This window comes from Euleptes europaea, chromosome 11, assembly GCF_029931775.1.
Source record: "Euleptes europaea isolate rEulEur1 chromosome 11, rEulEur1.hap1, whole genome shotgun sequence".
NCBI classification, from domain to species: domain Eukaryota; kingdom Metazoa; phylum Chordata; class Lepidosauria; order Squamata; family Sphaerodactylidae; genus Euleptes; species Euleptes europaea.
Window position 1 is genome coordinate 70,345,920 of NC_079322.1, and position 19,617 is coordinate 70,365,536.

Consider the following 19,617-nt stretch of genomic DNA (forward strand, 5'->3'; position numbering starts at 1 on the left):
CCCCTGCTATTACAACTGATCTCCGGCCAATAGAGTTCACCTGGAGAAAATGTTCTTATGTACCTAATATGGCAAATGGATATCATTCCCGTACCTGTCTGTCAAGGTAGTCCCCAAACAAACAAACCTCAAGAATTACATTTTGGTTTCTGTATCCCATAGAGATGATGAGGCGGTGGCATTATCAAACCTCATATGCTGGCAGCTTTCCCTTGATAAACCCCTGTATTTTTTCCATCTGTCACAAAAAAGGAAAAAAGCCAACACTAGGAGGAAGGGAATACCCACCGCTAAGCTGGTTAAGAAACCCTTCAGTTTCTTTAACAAAAACATGTGTGGGTTTTGTGTGTGCGGTGGGGGGGAGAGGTGTTATGAGAGTATATTGTCTTAAGAACATAAGAAAATCTATGCTGGGTCAGACCAAGATCCATCAAGTCCAGTGGTCTGTTCACACAGTGGCCAACCAGGTGCCTTTAGGTAGCCCACAAACAAGATGACTGCAGGAGCATCCTGCCTGTGTTCCAAGGCACCTAATATTATAGGCATGTTCCTCTGATCCTGGAAAGAATAGGTATGCATCATGACTACTATCCATTTTGACTAGTAGCCATGAATAGGCCTCTCCTCCATAAACATGTCCACTCCCCTCTTCTCCTTTCCGATCAGCACAACAGCCCTGGGGTGTGACACGGAGGCAGGCAATGGCAAACCACCTGTGAACATCTCTTGCCTTGAAATCTCTACAGGATCACCATAAATCAGCTGTGACTTGACAGCAAGAAGAAGAAGAAGAGGAGGAGGAGGGGGAGGAGTTGGTTTTATTTGCCGACTTCAAACCGGCTTACAATCTCCTTCCCTTCCTCTTCCCACAACAGACATGTTGTGAGATAAATGGGGCTGAGAGAATTCGGAGAGAACTGTGACTAGCCCAAGGTCACCCAGCTGGAGTGGGGAAACCAACCTGGCTCCCCAGATTAGAGTCTGCCACTCATGTGGAGGAGCGGGGAATCAAACCTGGCTCTCCAGATTAAAGTCCACCGCTCTTAACCACTACACCATGCTGGCTCTCAAGAAAAGAAAAGAAAAAAGAAAAGCTGAATTTTGTGATGTGACCTGTATAAATTAGGCCAGTTAAGCAAGTCTGCACACAGTCACTTAATTCAAACAATGTAGTCTGCCTCTGTTGGCCTTGGGAAGAGAGAAAATAGCTGTGGAAGGGACTGAAAGCCTCCCCAGAAACTCTGTTCAGCCTCACTCTATATCCAGCCTAGGCAGGGCCTGGACAAAGCATTTTCAAATCCCTCTTAGGCTATATTTCTCTCTCTTTAAATCTGGAAAACAAGCCACAGACACTGATTCTGCAGACATTGGTCCCAAGAAGATTGCTGTCTGGGACCAATTCTTCTGTCATAACTACTTGGACATCTGTGGAACGGAGTCTAATAAATGTTAATAGCTCAGCCTTAACTCTGGCACTGGGAACAGGGAGATTATAATTAATGTGTTATTTCAGCAGCATGAGACGCTGACATTTAGTTTCTGTTGAAATTTATAGTGTGATTGAGGAAAGGAAGGTTGGTAGGAAAATTACACAAAGGGGAAGGCTAGAAATCCTTGTCACAAAGACGTGTCTATGCAGCCTGTACCAGCACCCTACTAAGCACCTCTTTGTCCTTTGAGGCGTAGCTTATGCCCATGGCGTCTGCTAGATGGCAGTGTGGCCCACCTGGGAAGAAAAGGGACTTGGCAAAGCACACATAAAGATCTGGTTGCAAATCAGACCTTCCAACTTCACCTAAGAACACTAGTTTCCGTTGTATACCACGTTGATTCCTGATGACAAACCATATGCCTCTAATGTTCTCTAAGCAGACGGCCAGCTTTCTTGTCTCAATAGGGAAATTTGTGGCTTTGTAGGTATAACTGGCATTTTAAAATCCAGAGTCTACAGCATTTGGGAAGCTAAACTTGTGAAACATGCCCCAGTGTTGTGGTATCTTTATATGCGCATGTGCGCGCGCATGCACGTGCACACACACACACACATTCTAGTTCAGTAGCACCTTGGACCAAGAAGAAGAGGAAGAGGAGGAGGAGGAGGAGTTGGTTTTTATATGCCGACTTTCTCTACCTTTAAAGAGACTCAAACCAGCTTACAATCACCTTTCCTTCCCCTCCCCACAACAGACACCCTGTGAAGTAAGTGGGGCTGAGAGAGCTCTAAGAGAGCTGTGACTAGCCCAAGGTCACCCAGCTGGCTTCATGTGTAGGAGTGGGGAATCAAACCCGGTTCTCCAGATTAGAGTCCACTGCTCCTAACCACTACACCACGCCGGCTCTCCAGGGTATAAGCTTTTGTGAGTCAAAAGTGCCTTTGTCTTTTCATCTCTGACGAAGGGTGCTTTGAACACACGAACACACGAAGCTGCCTTATACTGAATCAGACTCTTGGTCCATCAAAGTCAGTATCGTCTACTCAGACTGGCAGCAGCACTCCAGGGTCTCAGGCAGAGGTCTTTCGACATCACCTACTTGCCTAGTCCCTTTAAGGTGCATTATGCTTCTTGTCATAGAATCACAGAGTTGGAAGGGACCCACCAGGGTCATCTAGTCCAACCCCCCTGCACAATGCAGGAAAATCACAACTACCTCCCCCCACCACCCACACCCAGCGACCCCCTACTCCATGCCCAGAAGATGACCAAGCTGCTCTCCCCTCTCACAGATTTCATCTGCCTGGGCTGCTTCGACTCTGCCCCCGTTGGGGTTTTGCCCCACCCCTCTCTGAAAAAGCTATACCCTGGAAATCTTGTTGGTTTTTTAAGGTGTTACTGTACTCCAGTCTTGCTCTTCTACTACAGACCAACATGGCTACCCACTGAAACCATTTTTTCCAGATAGTGAAGATCACATTTTGAAGTTACGATATATGGGTCACAAGTGACATCCACAATACCCATTGGAACTGGCATAATTTTCCATAGGAAACAGCTTATCTCAGATTTTGTATGACAAATGTAGGCACACTGCTGTCATACTACAGAGGAACACTATCTGAGCTCAAGAGATATTCCCTGGGCCAGAAAGAGTGGGAGATATCCCCTGGGCCAGAGGGTAACCATTAGAATTCCAAACCTATTGTTCACAAGCAAGCGTTGAGTTTAAAAACATCAAAGGACACTGAATTAAATGGTGGCTTTTAGTTGTGATCTTGAAGGATGTGACAGCACTCAAGTTGCCATCTTTACTTTTTGTTACTGATAATCTGAATATCAAAGTGCTTTTAAAATTGCCCTGTGCTTCAAAAAATGGCATTGCAGTTTGCATGGATACATGAGGCAATATACCGTAAACAAGGAGATCTTGCAGTCTCTAGCTCTTGTCATTGTAAAAATATATCTTTGAGCCAAAAAGGACTAGAGACTTTTTAAAAAATGAAAGCTGGGGATTCAGAGGAGCTAGGACATCGTATTGCCCCATGAGCAGGCCCTTGCATCAATGCTTAAGTACATAGCTGGGATCCCTTCACCAATCCCACAGAAGGGCTAGGCATCCTTTTTGTTTTATTTCTTAATTTAGCCTTTATCAGAGTTTGGAATAGTAGATTCCAAACTCTGAGAGCCAGCATGGTGTAATGGTTAAGAGCAGTGGTTTGGAGTGGTGAACTTTAATCTGGAGAGCCGGGTTTGATTCCCCACTCCTCCACATGAGCGGCAGAGGCTAATCTGGCGAACCAGGTTGGTTTCCCCACTCCTACACATGAAGCCAGCTGGGTGACCTTGAGCTAGTCACAGCTCTCTTAGAGCTCTCTCAGCCCCACCTACCTTACAGGGTGTCTGTTGTGGGGAGAGGAAGGGAAGGTGATTGGAAGCTGGTTTGAGTCTTCCTTAAGTGGTAGAGAAAGTTGGCATATAAAAACCAACTCTTCCTCCTCTTCTTGATTGGAATGTATTTCTCTAATCTGGGGGCAGAAGGGAAACAAATTGCACCACAGCAAATCCACACCACTTCAAAGAGAGGATCTAATGCAATTACCTCCATGCTCGGGAAAAGACAAATGCGAGTGAGCTCACCCCTCTCCCATTCAAAAGTAATAACAGCACCTCCGTTAATTACATTCGGCATTCCCTGAACACTAACAGGATCTGCCCATCAGATAGGAATGATTCATTAACTCATCAATCTCCAATTCTGATATGTTTATTTCACTATGTCTCTCTCTCTCTCTCTCTCTCACACACACACACACACACACACACACACACACACACACACACGGCCCAATTCAATCCAAACAAATGGTGACCATATAACCTAAGCTGGTTATTCCATTTGGGTCATAAATGTCATCAAAGAAGTTGATATGGAAGTGATTTAATTAGGGGTTAAATAATAGAAATCACTGCAGCAGAACTGACATGACAGAAAGCTTGTTTCTTGCTTCTGGCATATTTACTCAGTAGTTAATCAATAGATAGAAGTAAGAGGCAGAAAGCAGAACTTTGAACGCTGACAACTCATCAATGTAAATTGTGGAGCTACCTATTCTTGTATGAAGGATTTTATGTCAAAAATAATTGTAATTGCAATCATATGACCATCAGACCACTGTCTAAACTTATGATTAAGTGACATGTTTCATTTCTGTACTATATAAGTTACTGGCTCTCAATTGTAACTTTGAGACGTCAACTTCTAGTCCTACTGCTAGAGTTTGACCTCTCCTTTACTGGTAAAACAAACTTACTTTTTCTTTTTGCATCTAAGGTCTCTCTCTGCGTTTGTTTAAGGCCTCCAGCTCAGTGAACCTCAGCTAAGGCAATTCCACTACAAAGTAATCGATATCCCCAATTTTCCCCTCCTTGTTCTCTTACTGATCTACCAATGAGGTTTGAAACTTTTGGCTCCAACCCAATCCATTTCGAGAAGCATCTCATTTCCCCCTCTGTCTTCACACTTTTGTGGTATAAAGTTAGCCCCAAGAACCCCAGCTGTTGTGTTCCAGCTGTTGGGTCCCATCTCAATAATGGGCTCCAGCTACTGGCTCCAAACTCCTGAGTGAAAGCCTCTCTTGGGGGAAGGTGTGTGTGACTTGCCACCAGTTTTGCCATCCCAACCCGTCACATCCCCCCCCCAGCTGTGGTCACAGCCAGGGTCATATCCCCATGGTATTTTTTTAAAAGCTCTAAAATGGAGCTGTGTCCCTGTGGCAGACCCAGGGATGCAGTATCATCTTGTTTGGGTTAATTTAAAGAATAAAGAAGGAACAAAATATCATTATCTATTGGCCTGAATTGCAGGTATCATTTACTTACCGGCTTGATATCGTATGCAAAAAGTGCATATTCTCTATCCGGTGATACTTCATATCGAAGAGCCCCTATGGATACCTAAAAACAAAACAAAACCCAACACCCCAAATAAATACATTTTAATATGCACGCATAATTTTGTCGGTAACAACAGCAACTGACAGACAGCTTGTCTAGAATGAGGTCCATCTGCATGCTTTTTTTTTCATTTATACGGGTGAGATAACATTGTGACGGCAGGTAAAATGCAAAGTTTACCAGGTGAAACACTCATTCAACACCTGCAGGAGGAGCAGGGGGGACATATGAAGGTTCTGATGCTGGAAATATCAGCTGCCAGCACAGCCTCGAAGGGCTGGTTCCATAGCGCTCCAGCATATGCTCTACATACCATGGGGACACAGGTGCTAATCTTGGACTTGCACATCCCACACCAGTGGCTCAGTGGTAGAGCATCTACTTGGCATGCAGAAGGTCCCAGGTTCAATCTCCAGTATCTCCAGTTAAAGGGACCAGGAAAGTAGGTGATATGAAAGACCTCTGCCTGAGACCCTGGAGAGCCGCTGCTGGTCTGAGCAGACAATACTGACTTGGATGGACCAAGGGTCTGATTCAGTATAAGGCAACTTCATGTATTCATGTGAATTCCATGTGAAACTGAATAAACCAAACCTATTTTTTCGACAGCACCAAATGCGCATGAGTGTGTTGTACACGACGAGAGTATTCCAACATGACATGTTCTTGCGCATTTGGCCTTCCAGTGAATATAGGTGTCATGGCCCACTCTTCTTGGCACGAAAGGGGAGATTAACCTGCCCTCGAGAACCTCTCTATCATGAAGGGGAAATCCTCCAACCCTGCTGAAAAGGGGAAAGGGAATTGGTACATTTTCTCCAAACCCAATTCCATCTTCCTTTTCAGGCCTCAGGCTGAAGGAGAAGCTGCAACCAAGCTGCTAGCTTCCCTGCAGCTTGCTGAAATCCCAACCTCAGCGGGATGACAGCTCACACCTTAATAGTACTTTCTACTCTCAAGGTTCACTGGCAGCTGGAAGACAGCAAGTATGGAGTTTGGGAGGCCTGTGGGGAGGTATAATGTCATTCTGATCCATCACATTATTCTGCAAGGATAGCACTATCTTGACCAGTGGTGAGGTCTGTGTTCTCCCGTCTTCTCCCAGAGTATCAGCATGAAAACACCACTTTGAAATACCTTGCGCAAAAAGGCCATGCTCTTGCACACATGGAGGGTTCTGAACTTCAGGCCTATTAAAAGAACTGCATCTTGCTGCTTAGACAAGGATATTAAAAAGCTTGTTACTTTAGCAAGGTTCTACAAGACGTTCAGTCCTCGAGCTATTTTCTCCTTTATGGGTCTGTGCGCCCAACAACAGTGAAATTATTCTGGCCATTAAAGAAGGTACTTACAATTATTTTGTTCTCTATTAACACAGTTGACCGGTTTGTTTCAACATTCTGCAATATCACAGAGCCATTCCGGTTTTTGTAAATGAATTCGATATCTAAAAGAGGAAGAGAACAAAAAGAAAACTGTGATATACATCAAACAAACCTATAAACATTTGAGCTATCGAATTTGTATGCTCATCGTGGTCATAGAATGTGAATCGACAGCATCAGACTTCCAATATGATGTGGTCTCATACATTCCACAATGAGATTAGTCATCTCATTGAAAGACAAATTTTCGTGATAAGTGATTTTCTTCTGCAGTACCCAGAAGAAGAAGAGGAGGAAGAGGAAGAGTGGGTTTTTATACCCTGCTTTTTCTCTACCTTGAAGGAGTCTCAAATCAGCTTACAATCTCCTTCCCTTCCTTTCCCCACAACAGTCACCTTGTGAGATAGGCGGGGCTGAGACAGTTTTGAGAGAACTGTGACTGGGCCAAGGTCACCCAGCAGGCTTCATGTGGAGGAGTGGGGAATATCAAATAATCTGAACACTCTTTTACATGAACAAAACAATCCAAGTCCAAATTACAATTGCTGTGCACATTCCCCCAAAATTAGATTCATACAGGAAGCCAAATGACATGGTTACCACACAAAAAATGTGCTGAGGTGTGTTACATTTTGAATAATTAAAATATCTTCTAAGGTTTCCGCTGCTTTTTGGAAGCTTGGAACATACACCCCACATCGTACCAAAAAAAAAAAAAAAAAGAAGGCCAGGAAAGTAAAAAAGTAAAACCAACATTGATCTGCCGGAGCTGAAGATCTTGCTGTTGCAGTCAATATGCGTCATCAGCAAAGGTTTGAAATTTAATGAAGAGCAAATTGGCTTGCTTTAAAGAAGAAGACATTGATCGGCTTTGTGACCCAAAGCAAAACACAATAAGGCTTCACCAGTCTCCAAGTCCCGTAATCATAGGCGTCTTAAGATCAATGAGTAATCGTTCTCAGTCGGTGTTTTGAAATGTGTGATTCATATTATTGAAGCTGTATTCATTTTAATAGGGCGTCCCTCAATCAAAGACAGAGAGTAGTAGCGTAGCAATCTTTGTCTGTAATGAATTCTGTCCAGCCGGCTGATGAGAATTTCAGCCTGATTTATGGCTGTCATAAGCCCTGATAAAGGTCATCACTGAATCTCATTTTTTTAATGCTTCCAATTTTTATACAGGACTGTTTTCAGGCAAAAGGATGTTAATATTTTGAAACTCACTAGGCAAAGAGCTGTTTATTCCAGTATACACACAGGATATGCCAAAATCCCTCGAATGAATTAACTCTGCCTATTTCTGTTTACAGGAAACTAACCAATAAACCCCTTTGCACAAACAGAAAAGGCTTATTATGTTCAAGCATGGGGGAAGGTTGATATTTTTTACTAGTGCCAACCTCTTGCACTATACCAGGTACCAACTCGGGGGGCGGGGGTGTCCGTGCCTTTGTATGGCACTTTTTGAGAGGCACAGGGGGTGCCATTTGAAAAGGCACAATCAGATCAGTGCCCATGATGTGCTAGCTCCTTCTGCCTGTGTGTCTGAATGCCCATAATTTGGTGATTGCTGGCAATCCCTAATTCATTGTGTGAATTACATTGAAGAAGAAGAAGAAGAGTTGGTTTTTATATGCAGACTTTCTCTATCTCTTAAGGAAGAATGAAACTGGCTGACAGTCACCTTCCCTTCCCCTCCCCACAATAGACACCCTGTGAGGTAGGTGAGGCTGAGAGAGTGTGAATAGCCCAAGGTCACCCAGCTGACTTCATGTGTAAGGAGTGGGGAAACCAACCCGGTTCACCAGATTAGAGTCCACCACTCCTAACCACAGCTCTTAACCACTACACCACACTGACTGTAATGTATTTGAATTCTTTTTCTGTGTGTGAACATGCAAGGGGGCTCCTGATAATGTAAAGTTGCTGGAGAGGGAAGGTTGGGGGGAGAGACTGGTGGAGGGATACAGCAATCTCTCCCTTTACTTGCTACCCTCCAATGGGATTCCACAGAGCTGGGTGACGGGCAGCCCATCATTCCTGAAGGGGGGGGGTATTGTTGACACATGATGTGTGGGTTAAGTGCTGTCAAGTCACTTCTGACTTAATGGTGACCCAAAGAATTAATGATCTCCAAAAGGTCCTCTCATTAACAGCCTTGCTCAGGTCTTGCAAACTGAGAGCTATGTCTTCCTTGATTGAACTAATCCATCTCATGTTGGGTCTTCCTTTTTTCCTAACGTTATTGTCTATTCCAGTGACTCTTGTCTTCTCATAATGTGACCAAAGTACGATAGGTTCAGTTTACTCGTTTTAGCTTCTAGGGAGAGTTCAGGCTTAATTGGATCTAGAACCGACTTATTTATGTTATTGGTGGTCCAACTCTCCTCCAACACCATATTTCAAATGATGACACATGACAACATATATGAAATTGGATGTCGCACAACTGGATGTGCCCTGGATGATGTAGCTGATATGGTTAGATCATGTAACAGTGTTGCCCCACGTTTTTTTATTTTTTTATTTATTTTTTGACTTTTATCTCGCCCTCTGTCCCAGCCAAAGCCAGGCTCAGGGTAGCTAACATCAAGCAAAACACCACAAAACTATAAGAAAAATCCAATCCTAAATTTAAAATGTAATGTTTCTAGCAACCATGATTCACCCAAAGAAGGTATCACAACATCAAGGAGGGAATTATATGCTATCTTGGCAAGAATGACCAATATGATAAACTCAAGTAATGATATGATCTTGAACAACATCATGAGAAATGGGAAATATTCTATTACTATGTTGAGACTCATTATTAATAAACTCTGAGAAACTAGACAGTACCTAGTGGTATAACATTGTAGTTTCAACTTTACATTTAGATTATGTGGTGTGAGGAGATACTAAATAGCTATAGATGATGATTACTTACTGATTATGTTAATCGTATATCTTGCCCAACAATATAAATGCAAAGTAATGTTGATTGTTTGGTCTGCATTGTAACTGCTACTTTTTAGTTTGTTAACAGATATTTCCATTTTTTCCCTTTCCCGTTTTCCTTCTGTACCCCTTTATTAAAATAAAATTAAAAATCATTTTTTAAAAAAAAGGAGGGGCTTATAAAGGAAACTGACTCATTTTAAGATAGATGTGTTGCACGGCAAGAGCTAAAGTTCAGCTCGACCCTTTTTGGTTAAATCAAACCTGTTTTGCTGGGGGACGGGGGACAATCTGGATGGCAGTACTCTGAGTATTTTATTGCAGCTATCCTGAACAAGTCCCAAGATTCCCTCCAAAATGAAACAGAGAGAGCAAAATTTAATGGGAAAAAGATACCCAAGGAAGAAAGACACCAGAATTCCAGGAGCATGGCCAATTTCTTGCCCCAATAATCTCTTATGTTCTGCGGCTCTTATCTAGCCATTTGCATTCACAGCAGATAATTCCACACATAAAAAGCATTTGGCTGAGGTGTTTGAGTAGGCCGCAATGACTGGGTTTGTAGCAGGTTTACAGATTAAAAACAAATAAGCCATTTGCCTGGAAGTTCTTACGATCTCAGATGGAACAGAAATGGCAGGTGGAAGAGGGGGGAATGGAGCCATTCTAGTCAGTGGAGTGAGTGGAAAGAACCCTATGACAGGTGGGCGGCAACAATGAGATTCTATTTGTGAATCATGCTGGCGATTAATAGCCTGCAAAGGCCCTGCACTGAGGAAGCAGAGTTCCTGCTGACAGATCTTGGCAGCAGGGCTTGGCATGAGCAAAACCTGGTTGAGATCAGGGAAACTGGAGCTGGACAGAGGCACATGGAGACTTTCTAGTGCCTGACATCTGCTGAAGCTGGAGGGTGACAGATTCAAAACAGATAAAAAGGAAGTATTTCTTCACACAACGCATAGCGAAATTGTGGAACTCCCTGCCCCGGGATGTGGCAATGGCTGCCAACTTGGAAGGATTTAAGTGGGGAGTGGACATGTTACATAAGAACATAAGAAAGGCCCTGCTGGATCAGACCAAGGCCCATCAAGTCCAGCAGTCTGTTCACACAGTGGCCAACCAGGTGCCTCTAGGAAGCCCACGAAAAAAGACGAGTGCAGCAGCACCATCCTGCCTGTGTTCCACCGCACCCAAAATAATAGGCATACTCCTCTGATACTAGAGAGAATAGGTATGCAGCATGACTAGTATCCATTCTAACTAACAGCCATGAATACCCCTCTCCTCCATGAATATGTCCACTCCATGTTCATGGAGGAGAGGGGTATTCATGGCCACTAGTCAAAATGAATACTAGTCATGATGCATACCTATTCTCTCCAGGATCAGAGGAGCAGGCCTATTATATTAGGTGCTTTGGAACACAGGCAGGATAATGCTGCTGCAGTCGTCTTGCTTGTGGGTTTTCTAGAGGCACCTGGTTGGCCTCTGTGTGAACAGACTGCTGGACTTGATGGGCCTTGGTCTGATCCAGCATGGCCTTTCTTATGTTCTTATGGCCTACAACAAACAGATTCCCACCCTACCCCAGTCTAGAAATATTACAAAAAACTAACAAGGCAAGATGACAGTGCTGGAGGCAGTTGGGTGGGAGAGAAGGAGAGAGAGCTTCTGCTGACCCTCCACACACTCTGCTAGTATCTTTCTGTGCACATGTATGTCTACCAACTGAATAAAATACTTTAATGCATCCAAAAAAGTAGACTGCATCTTATAAAGAAATTTTGTGCCACAATATGTTTGTTAGTCTTTAAGGTGACACAATTCAACCTTTTGGCTCAATAACTGCCAATTTGCTACTCTGTAGAGAGCCAGCATGGTATAGTGGTTAAGAGCGGTGGTTTGGAGCAGTAGACTCTGATTTGGAGAACCAGGGTTGAATACCCACCTCCTCCACATGAACAGCGGAGGATAATCGGGTGAACTGGATTTGCTTCCACACTCCTACACATGAAGTCAGCTGGGTGACCTTGGGCTAGTCACTCTCTCTCAGACCCGCCTACCTCACAGGGTGTCTGTTGTCAGGAAGGGAAGATGATTGTCAGTTGGTTTGATTTTTCCTTAAGTGGTAGAGAAAGTCAGCATATAAAAACCAAGTCTTCTTCTTCTTCAGCATCTACATCTTGCTCAGATCTACAATCTGGAGGGTTGCTTCACCCGGTCTTAATACAGCAAGTACAGATTTGAAAGGTGGGGAAGGGAAATGTAGAAGAGGAATCGGAGCGTAGGAAACAACGCTGAATTCAGATGCCATGCACAAGCAGAACAAGTCTCCTCCTGCCCACTCCCTAAGGCTGGAGATTTGATTCTGCCTTGGGCCATAGCTATACCGATGCTTTCTCCAGAGAGCCCTGCCGTGTGGCAAGATTAGGGAGCGTGGAAGCAAAAGAGTCCCCAAACTGCCAAGAAGTACCTGCAAATAAATCACCGGTTGGTGCCCTCTGCAGTCTCCATTCTCTTCCAACGAACAAAAGAAGACTCCAGTGGGACCTTGTAGTGGATTCTTTTGTGGGTTTGACCCCGCTTTGTCAGATATAGTGCACCCGTCCCCAGAGGGGCAACCCTGATGGTCTGTTGTGGCAAAACTAAAGAGCAGCTTATGCTGGAGTAAAGTTTTCCTGTTTATATGTAGACTCCTGTTTATTTTTAGTGCAGCTGATCGTGAACGATGAAGCATTGTCTGAAATGCCCATTCAAATGTATGCTACAATGAATATGTAAGTTTTTAAGGTGATATGGGATTCTTCTTTGCTTACTGTTGCAAGAGGCTAACACAGCTCTCCCAACAGATTCCCCTCCCATTCTCTTCTGCTGCGTTAGCACCAGCTCACATTGCTTTCTTTGGTTCAAGAGTGACATGACAACTTTTCAAAAGGGAACAGGGTTTGTGTCCCTCGGACAGCACAGTTGAAGGCTCCTCCCACCAGATATTGCACCTGCTACACCACCTGCTTCAGAACTCCCCAAATGCTCTGCTTCCAGAAGCTGTTTCCCTTTCAAAAAAAAAAAAATGTTCACCTTGAATCCCAACCAGAGCATCACAACAGCACCGCAAAACCAAGGAAGGGGGAGGGGTAGATGGCAAGTTGCAAAGAGTTGCAAAGAGTGACAGGATCTTGTAATTGTTAACCATGACAATATCCTCAGGGTGAATTTGCTGCCCTGAGGTACGTGGGTTGTTTTTTTTAGCAGAATGCATAGATGATATTGTCACCTGTACAGTAGTAAACAATGTCCCCAAAGTACAGACAGTACTTACAATTTACTTTCTGTAAACAAAAAAGATTGACTCCAAAAAGGAAGCCCTCAGTTTGCAAGATCTGAGCAAGGCTGTCAAAGATAGGACATTGAGAGGACATTGATTCATAGGGTCGCCATGAGTCAGAAGTCACACACACACACACACACAAAGGTACACAGGGTACAAAACAACCCCAGAAATCTATGCATTTTGCTACTGGGGGAAAAATACCCATGTGTTTATTGAGAAAACACTGATGCAAGGAAGTGTTTTTAAGTGTTCTGGAGATATACAACCCTTCATGAGAACCTGGTGACCCTTCCTGATAACCTGAAGAATATTTTCCTCATTTTTTGTTCAAGGTTGTTAGAGGGTTGCCCATTAAAATGCTTTTCAACCAATGCAGAAAAGCTGAAAACTCTCTTTTCTATGTAATAGCATGTGTCTTACCATTTGGCTCAGCAAAGACTGAAGCCTTCCTCTAGTCAAAGCAACAGAAGACCCCCTTAAGTTGGAAGTAGGGACCTTAGGCTGATGAAAGTCTTCAAGCTTTGCTGAGCTGAGTGGCAGGATATGTGCTAGTGATTATGGGCTGAATCCAGCCAGCTTTTTCACTCAATCTCACCCAAATTCCCCTCCTTAGTATACAACTATTCCACATGACTTTTGTACATGAGGGGGTCCTATGATAAGAAAGGCCGTGCTTGATCAGACCAAGGTCCAGCAAGTCCAGCAGTCTGTTCACTCAGTGGCCAACCGGGTGCCTCAGCAGCACTATCCTGCCTGTGTCCCACAGCACCTAATGTAATAGGCATGCTCATCTGATCCTGGAGAGAATAGGTATGCATCATGACTAGTATCCATTTTTACTAGTAGTCATGGATAGCCCTATTCTCCATGAATGTGTTCATTCCCCTCTTAAAGCCTTCCAAGTTAGCAGCCATCACCACATCCTGGGGCAGGGAGTTCCACAGTTTAACTATGCATCGTGTGAAGAACAAAAAATGATCCTCAACATAGCCTCCTTTGGTGGCCAAAGCAGACCCCTCCTTCCTTTTTCACTGGAAAAAATACTGGCTGGATCCAGCCTCATATATATGGATATCTACTACATTAGAACAGTTTAGCTACGTGCATTTTTATAGAGTTCCCTCCAGCCCTCAATGGGATGCTGTTCACACATGGAAGGCTTTTTTGGTTGGGCATTTTTTTCCTGGTACGCCCTTGGCTAATGCAATGCAGTTTCTTATATATCTTATATTCCCCGATTATCAGTATGAGGAAGAAGCTCAGAAGTGAGAACAGCTTGCCTATAATGTTATGAACATGGATCTTAATTCCAGGAGACACCCGAAATCTTGTTTTTATCTCTCTGGCATTATGGGTCATTATCTTTTTATTGCTTTTTTGTAGAGCTTCTTGCTGCTGCTTCTTTCATTTGGTGGTGGGGGGGGGGGAGAACACGCTATTTGCTGTCATTTACCTAAACAGTGAACATCTCATCCCATCGGCACATTAAGCCAGCATAACATGGCTTTAGTGTGCTTTATTGCACAAGAAGAAGCGTTAATCACCCTTCATTGTAATGCCGCACGGACCAAACCCTTCTGTCTGGCACTCAACTGCACTCAAAAGAAGCACAAGTTTCCTTCACACAAGCAGAATCACTCCTTCCAGCAGAGCTTAATTGTCACCCTTTCTTGTCCCGCACTCCTTAGTTAAAGGGACCAGGAAAGTAGGTGATGTGAAAGACCTCTGCCTGAGACCCTGGAGAGCTGCTGCTGGTCTGAGTAGACAATACCAACTTTGATGGACTAAGGGTCTGATTCAATATAAGGCAGCTTCATGTGTTCATGTGATGGCATATATGAAACTGGATGATGCGCAACTGGATGTGCCCTGGATGGTGTAGCTGATATTGTTAGATCCTGTAACAGTGTTGCCCCATGTTTATTTATTTATTTATTTCATTTTTGGACTTTTATCCTGCCCTCTATCCTAGTTGAAGCCAGGCTCAGGGTGGCTAATATCAAGTAAAACACAACAAAGCAATAAAATACAAGAAAAATCCAATCCTAAATAATAAAAAAGTTCTGTTCCTAGCAACCATGATTCACATGAAGGAGGTATCACAAGAGCAAGGAAGCACAAGTTTCCTTCACACAAGCAGAATCACTCCTTCCAGCAGAGCTTAATTGTTACCCTTTCTTGTCCCCCCCCCCTTTAGAGAATTTTGGATTACAAACTCCTTGGAACAAGAGCGCCTATCATTTTTGCTTAAGAAGCTCCATCAAACATCGAGTGCATTAAGAGTACTCTAGAAATTTGGAGAGGCTCAGCGGTAGAGCATCTGCTTTGCAGACAGAAGATCCCAGGCTCAATCCACGGCATCTCCAGTTGAAAGGATCAGGCAGTAGGTGATGTGAAAGACCTCTGCCTGAGACCCTGGACAACCACTGCCCATCCGAGTAAAAAAATACTACTGATATTGGCTGCTTCCATACGAGGGTGGGGAGAACCACACCCTCACTGTGGAAGCAGCAGTGAGCCGCTAGAGGTGAGCAGAGGCAGGGTCCTCACTCTCCCTCCCCTTTCTGTCAGTCTTGCCACCCTGCATGGCTCAGCGACCTCACAGATGATCGGAGGCTTAGGTGGGAACTTTCTTTTTTGTAAAAAGCCCATTAAAGGTCTGAAGGAGGGGAGAGAAATGGAGGAGGAGGAAGAGGAGAAGAAGAAGAAGAAAGGAAGAAAGGAAGAAAGGAAGGAAGGAAGGAAGGAAGAAAGGAAGGAAGAAAGAAAGAAAGAAAGAAAGAAAGAAAGAAAGAAAGAAAGAAAGAAAGAAAGAAAGAAAGAAAGAAAGAAAGAAAGAAAGAAAGAAAGAAAGAAAGAAAGCACCTGTGTTACCAGAGAGGATTACAAAAATGTATGAGTTTGCTACAATGTCGAGATTAACTAATTTGCTTTGAAGGAAACCGATGGAAGACTACCAGCAAAGATGGCAACTGTTTTTTTGATAGATATGCATGATTAATGATAGATTTGTTTGAGTCTAGGATTAAGGATTTGATTGAATATAAGACATGTATTAGTTTAGGATAGATTTTCATAAATGTCTGATTATTAAGGCTTACCTTTGTTATTAGTATGGTAGATGAGATGAGTTTATATAAACAAACTTGAACAACATTAACTAAGATTTGAATACTAATATATGGGATTTATGCTGAGGATGTGAATATACAGATTGGTTACATTGGGCACGGTTCTGTGTTGAAATGGTATTTCCCCCCCCCCAACCCCCATTTTCCCTACTTCCCCTTTCCAATTTTCTTTTCTGTACCCTCATTATAAAATAAAATTATTAAAAAAAGGAGAAGAGTTGGTTTTTATATGCTGGCTTTCTCTACCACTTAAGGGAGACTCAAACCAGCTTACAATCACCTTCCCTTCCACTCCCCACAACAGACACTCTGTGAGGTAGGTGAGGCTGAGAGAGCTGTGACTAGCCCAAGGTCACCCAGCTGGCTTCATGTGTAGGAGTGGGGAAACAAATCCAGTTCACCAGATTAGCATCCGCCACTCATGTGGAGGAGTGGGGAGTCAACCCCAGTTCTCCAAATTAGCCTCCGCTGCTCATGTGGAGGAGTGGGGAATCAAACCCAGTTCTCCAGATCAGAGTCCACTGCTCCAAACCTCTGCTCTTAACCACTACACCACACTGGCTCTCAGCACTGCCATTCTGAAGGTGCCTTTCCAATTCGCTAGCAGCCGGAGGTCCTGCCCACATCGTTTCCCCTTTAAGCCAGAGCAAAGAAGGTTGTTCCAGCTTATATGGAAAAGGCTTGGGAGCCCCAGAGAAAGAGCACAATACTGTGTGGAGGCTCCCTGCAAAATCAGGGGAATGCTGTGTTCTGCCTGGGGAAGGATCCCCGTGTGGAAATAGACTGATGGTTGACTCACTTTAATGCACATTCTTGTATTCAGAGTATAACAATAATTTAGCAGGATTTGATAAAGAAGAATAGTAGGTTTTTATACCCCGCTTTTCTTTACCTTTAAGGCAGGGGTGCCAAACAGTAGGCCCGTGGGCCGGCTCTGGCTCCTTGCGCCAGCCGAGGCAGCCCTCCTCATTCTCAATCTGGGCTGGCGGGCCATGGCCCAGCCTGACCAAGCGGCATTTGTGTCGTATCTGGCCCTCGAAACAATTGAGTTCGACACCGCTGCTTTAAGGAGTCTCAAAGTGGCTTACGTCCCCTTCTCACAACAGACACCTTGTGAGGTAGGTGGGGCTGAGAGTGTTCAGAGAGAACTGTGACTAGCCCGAGGTCACCCAGCAGGCTTCATGTGGAGGAGTGGGGAATCGAACCTGATTCTCCAGATTAAAGTCCACTGCTCTTAACCACTATAAAACACTGGCTCTAAAGGCTACATTATGCTTGGAATTGGAATTCTAAGTCCAATGTTGTCAATAAGTCGTAAGATTTTGGCCGCTCATGAGCTGTTAGCAGAAAGCAGCTGGAGGCAATTTGCAGAATCTTTACCGTCAGTCTTCCTCAACATTATTTCTCAAGGCACAGTTCTCTTTACTACAAACTGCCCAGGAAACACCGGGCACCTCACCATAAACATGTCTCCTTACAGTAGAACAGTTCTTTAGGCAGAGGTTTACATAAACAGATCTATACATGAATTCCTTCTTTGCTACTGGAACACCCCATATCTCTGAAGTTATCTTGGAGATGAAGACATGGAGGGAGAATTATATGTGTTCTTCAGCAAAGATTTCAACCAGGCTAGCAACAAAACAAAACACTGGTTTCTACGTTTCCTGGTTACATATAACATGTCAGCTGGCAAGCTGATATACCTCTCTTTCTCCCATCGTACAAGAACCATGTACACTTTAATTTTCGTCCATCTTTCTTGGTGTGTTTAGCATTCTTCATTGACCATGTGGCTGAATAACCATCTTCAGGGACCTACACTGGTTATTTAAAATGCGTTTCCTAGGGGTTCCCCCCTTTCTTCTCTGCTATCTACCCGGAATCCAACAGACCGCGCTTTAAAAAAATCATCTGAATATGTGTTTGTCAGTTTTTATCAAGGTTCAGTTTGGTAAATCGGCAGCTGATTATGACTATACCTGCTGGTCATTTCCTGATGTACAGCTTAATTTTGTTTTGATTATTACTCAATTAAATTTCTATTGTAAGATCCACATCCTGACATATGAAATGCCATTTCTTCTATATCACGACACACTCAGCACAGTTCTGAGTCTAGAAACACAAATTGGTCACGTCCTACCATCTTGACAGGGTGTACTGCAGGCAAATATTCTTTATGGCGAAACCCTTTTCCCAATCACAAATCTCTCCTCTACCCAGCCAAACTTCACAGCAGAGCTTCACGGATTCCCGCAATATTTGGGGAGAAAGTATGTTGGGAGTTTGGACTCTGATTATTGTGACTCTAGTCCTACATTATTATTCAGTTTATTATTCATTATTACTCATTTAATACTTATTATTCGTTATTACTCAGTATTATTCATTATTACTCCCTTTATTGCTCAATATTTTAAAATCATCGAATCATAGAGCTGGAAGGGGCCATACAGGCCACCTAGTCCAACCCCCTGCTTAATGCAGGATCAGCCTAGAGCATCCCTGACAAGTGCTTGTCCAGCCTCTGCTTAAAGACTGCCAGTGAGGGGGAGCTCACCACCTCCCTAGGGAGCTGATTCCACTGTCAAACAACTCTTACTGGAAAAGATTTTGGCCGGGAAGAGAGCAGGCTATAAATCTAATTAAATAAAATAAATAAAATAAAAATACTTTAACCTGAATTTTTAAGTTGTAGTGTGTGTGTTTTTACATATTTTTGTGAAGCAGCATGAGTAAAAAGAAAATGTAGAAAAAATAAATCAAAACACACATCTGTTCCACTATACCTCTTAGAATGCAGCAATGATGCATTGGCAGGTTTTAAATTAAGCTCTCAACATTGACATTCTCTATAATGGGCTAAAAAAGAAATCCTTAAAGAGATTGCACAGACTAGTTACCACTCCTACTCTATGAAAATGTATTGGTGAAAAATTAGCCACAAGAGGGCAGAACCAACATAAAACATCCTAAAAAAATGATTCATTCAATGTAGGGGGTAAGAATAAATAACACCAGCTAGGTTATAAACACACAGAAGAAAACTTTTAGGTTAACCAAACCCCATAAGAAAAAAAAAATAACTCCTATTGCAGCTGCCTTTCCCCCTCTCCAGCAGGAGGGAAATGACTTGTATGCAATTTCTCTGCTCATCAAAGATGGAAGACCTCCTCCAACCAATGAAGTTTTCCTCCAATGGAGGAGGAGGAAGAAGAAGAAGAATGTGCCAACTCATGGTAACCAATGGGATGTTCAAAATAAGAGGTGGTTTGCCATTGCCTTCCTCTGCTTAGCAACTCCAGTCTTCCTTTATAGTTTCCCATCCAAATACTAACCAAAGCTGAAAGCTGCTTAGATCCCAAGCCTGGACAAGCTCAGGCCAAACTGGGCTATTCAAATGTTGCTGAGTGGAGCAGGGTAAGATACAAGCTGAG

General features: G+C 43.4%; 1 protein-coding gene across 1 annotated transcript in view; it reads right to left on the reverse strand.

The window, feature by feature from the left end:
* DPP6 (dipeptidyl peptidase like 6) overlaps positions 1-19,617 on the reverse strand; it is a 442,706-nt gene that overhangs the window by 161,722 nt on the left and 261,367 nt on the right. The window contains exons 4-5 of the mRNA XM_056856977.1: positions 6,743-6,837; positions 5,316-5,390 (exon numbers count right to left, since the gene is read on the reverse strand). Coding sequence (XP_056712955.1) covers positions 5,316-5,390; positions 6,743-6,837 — 170 coding nt within the window. The remainder of the gene's footprint in view (positions 1-5,315; positions 5,391-6,742; positions 6,838-19,617) is intronic.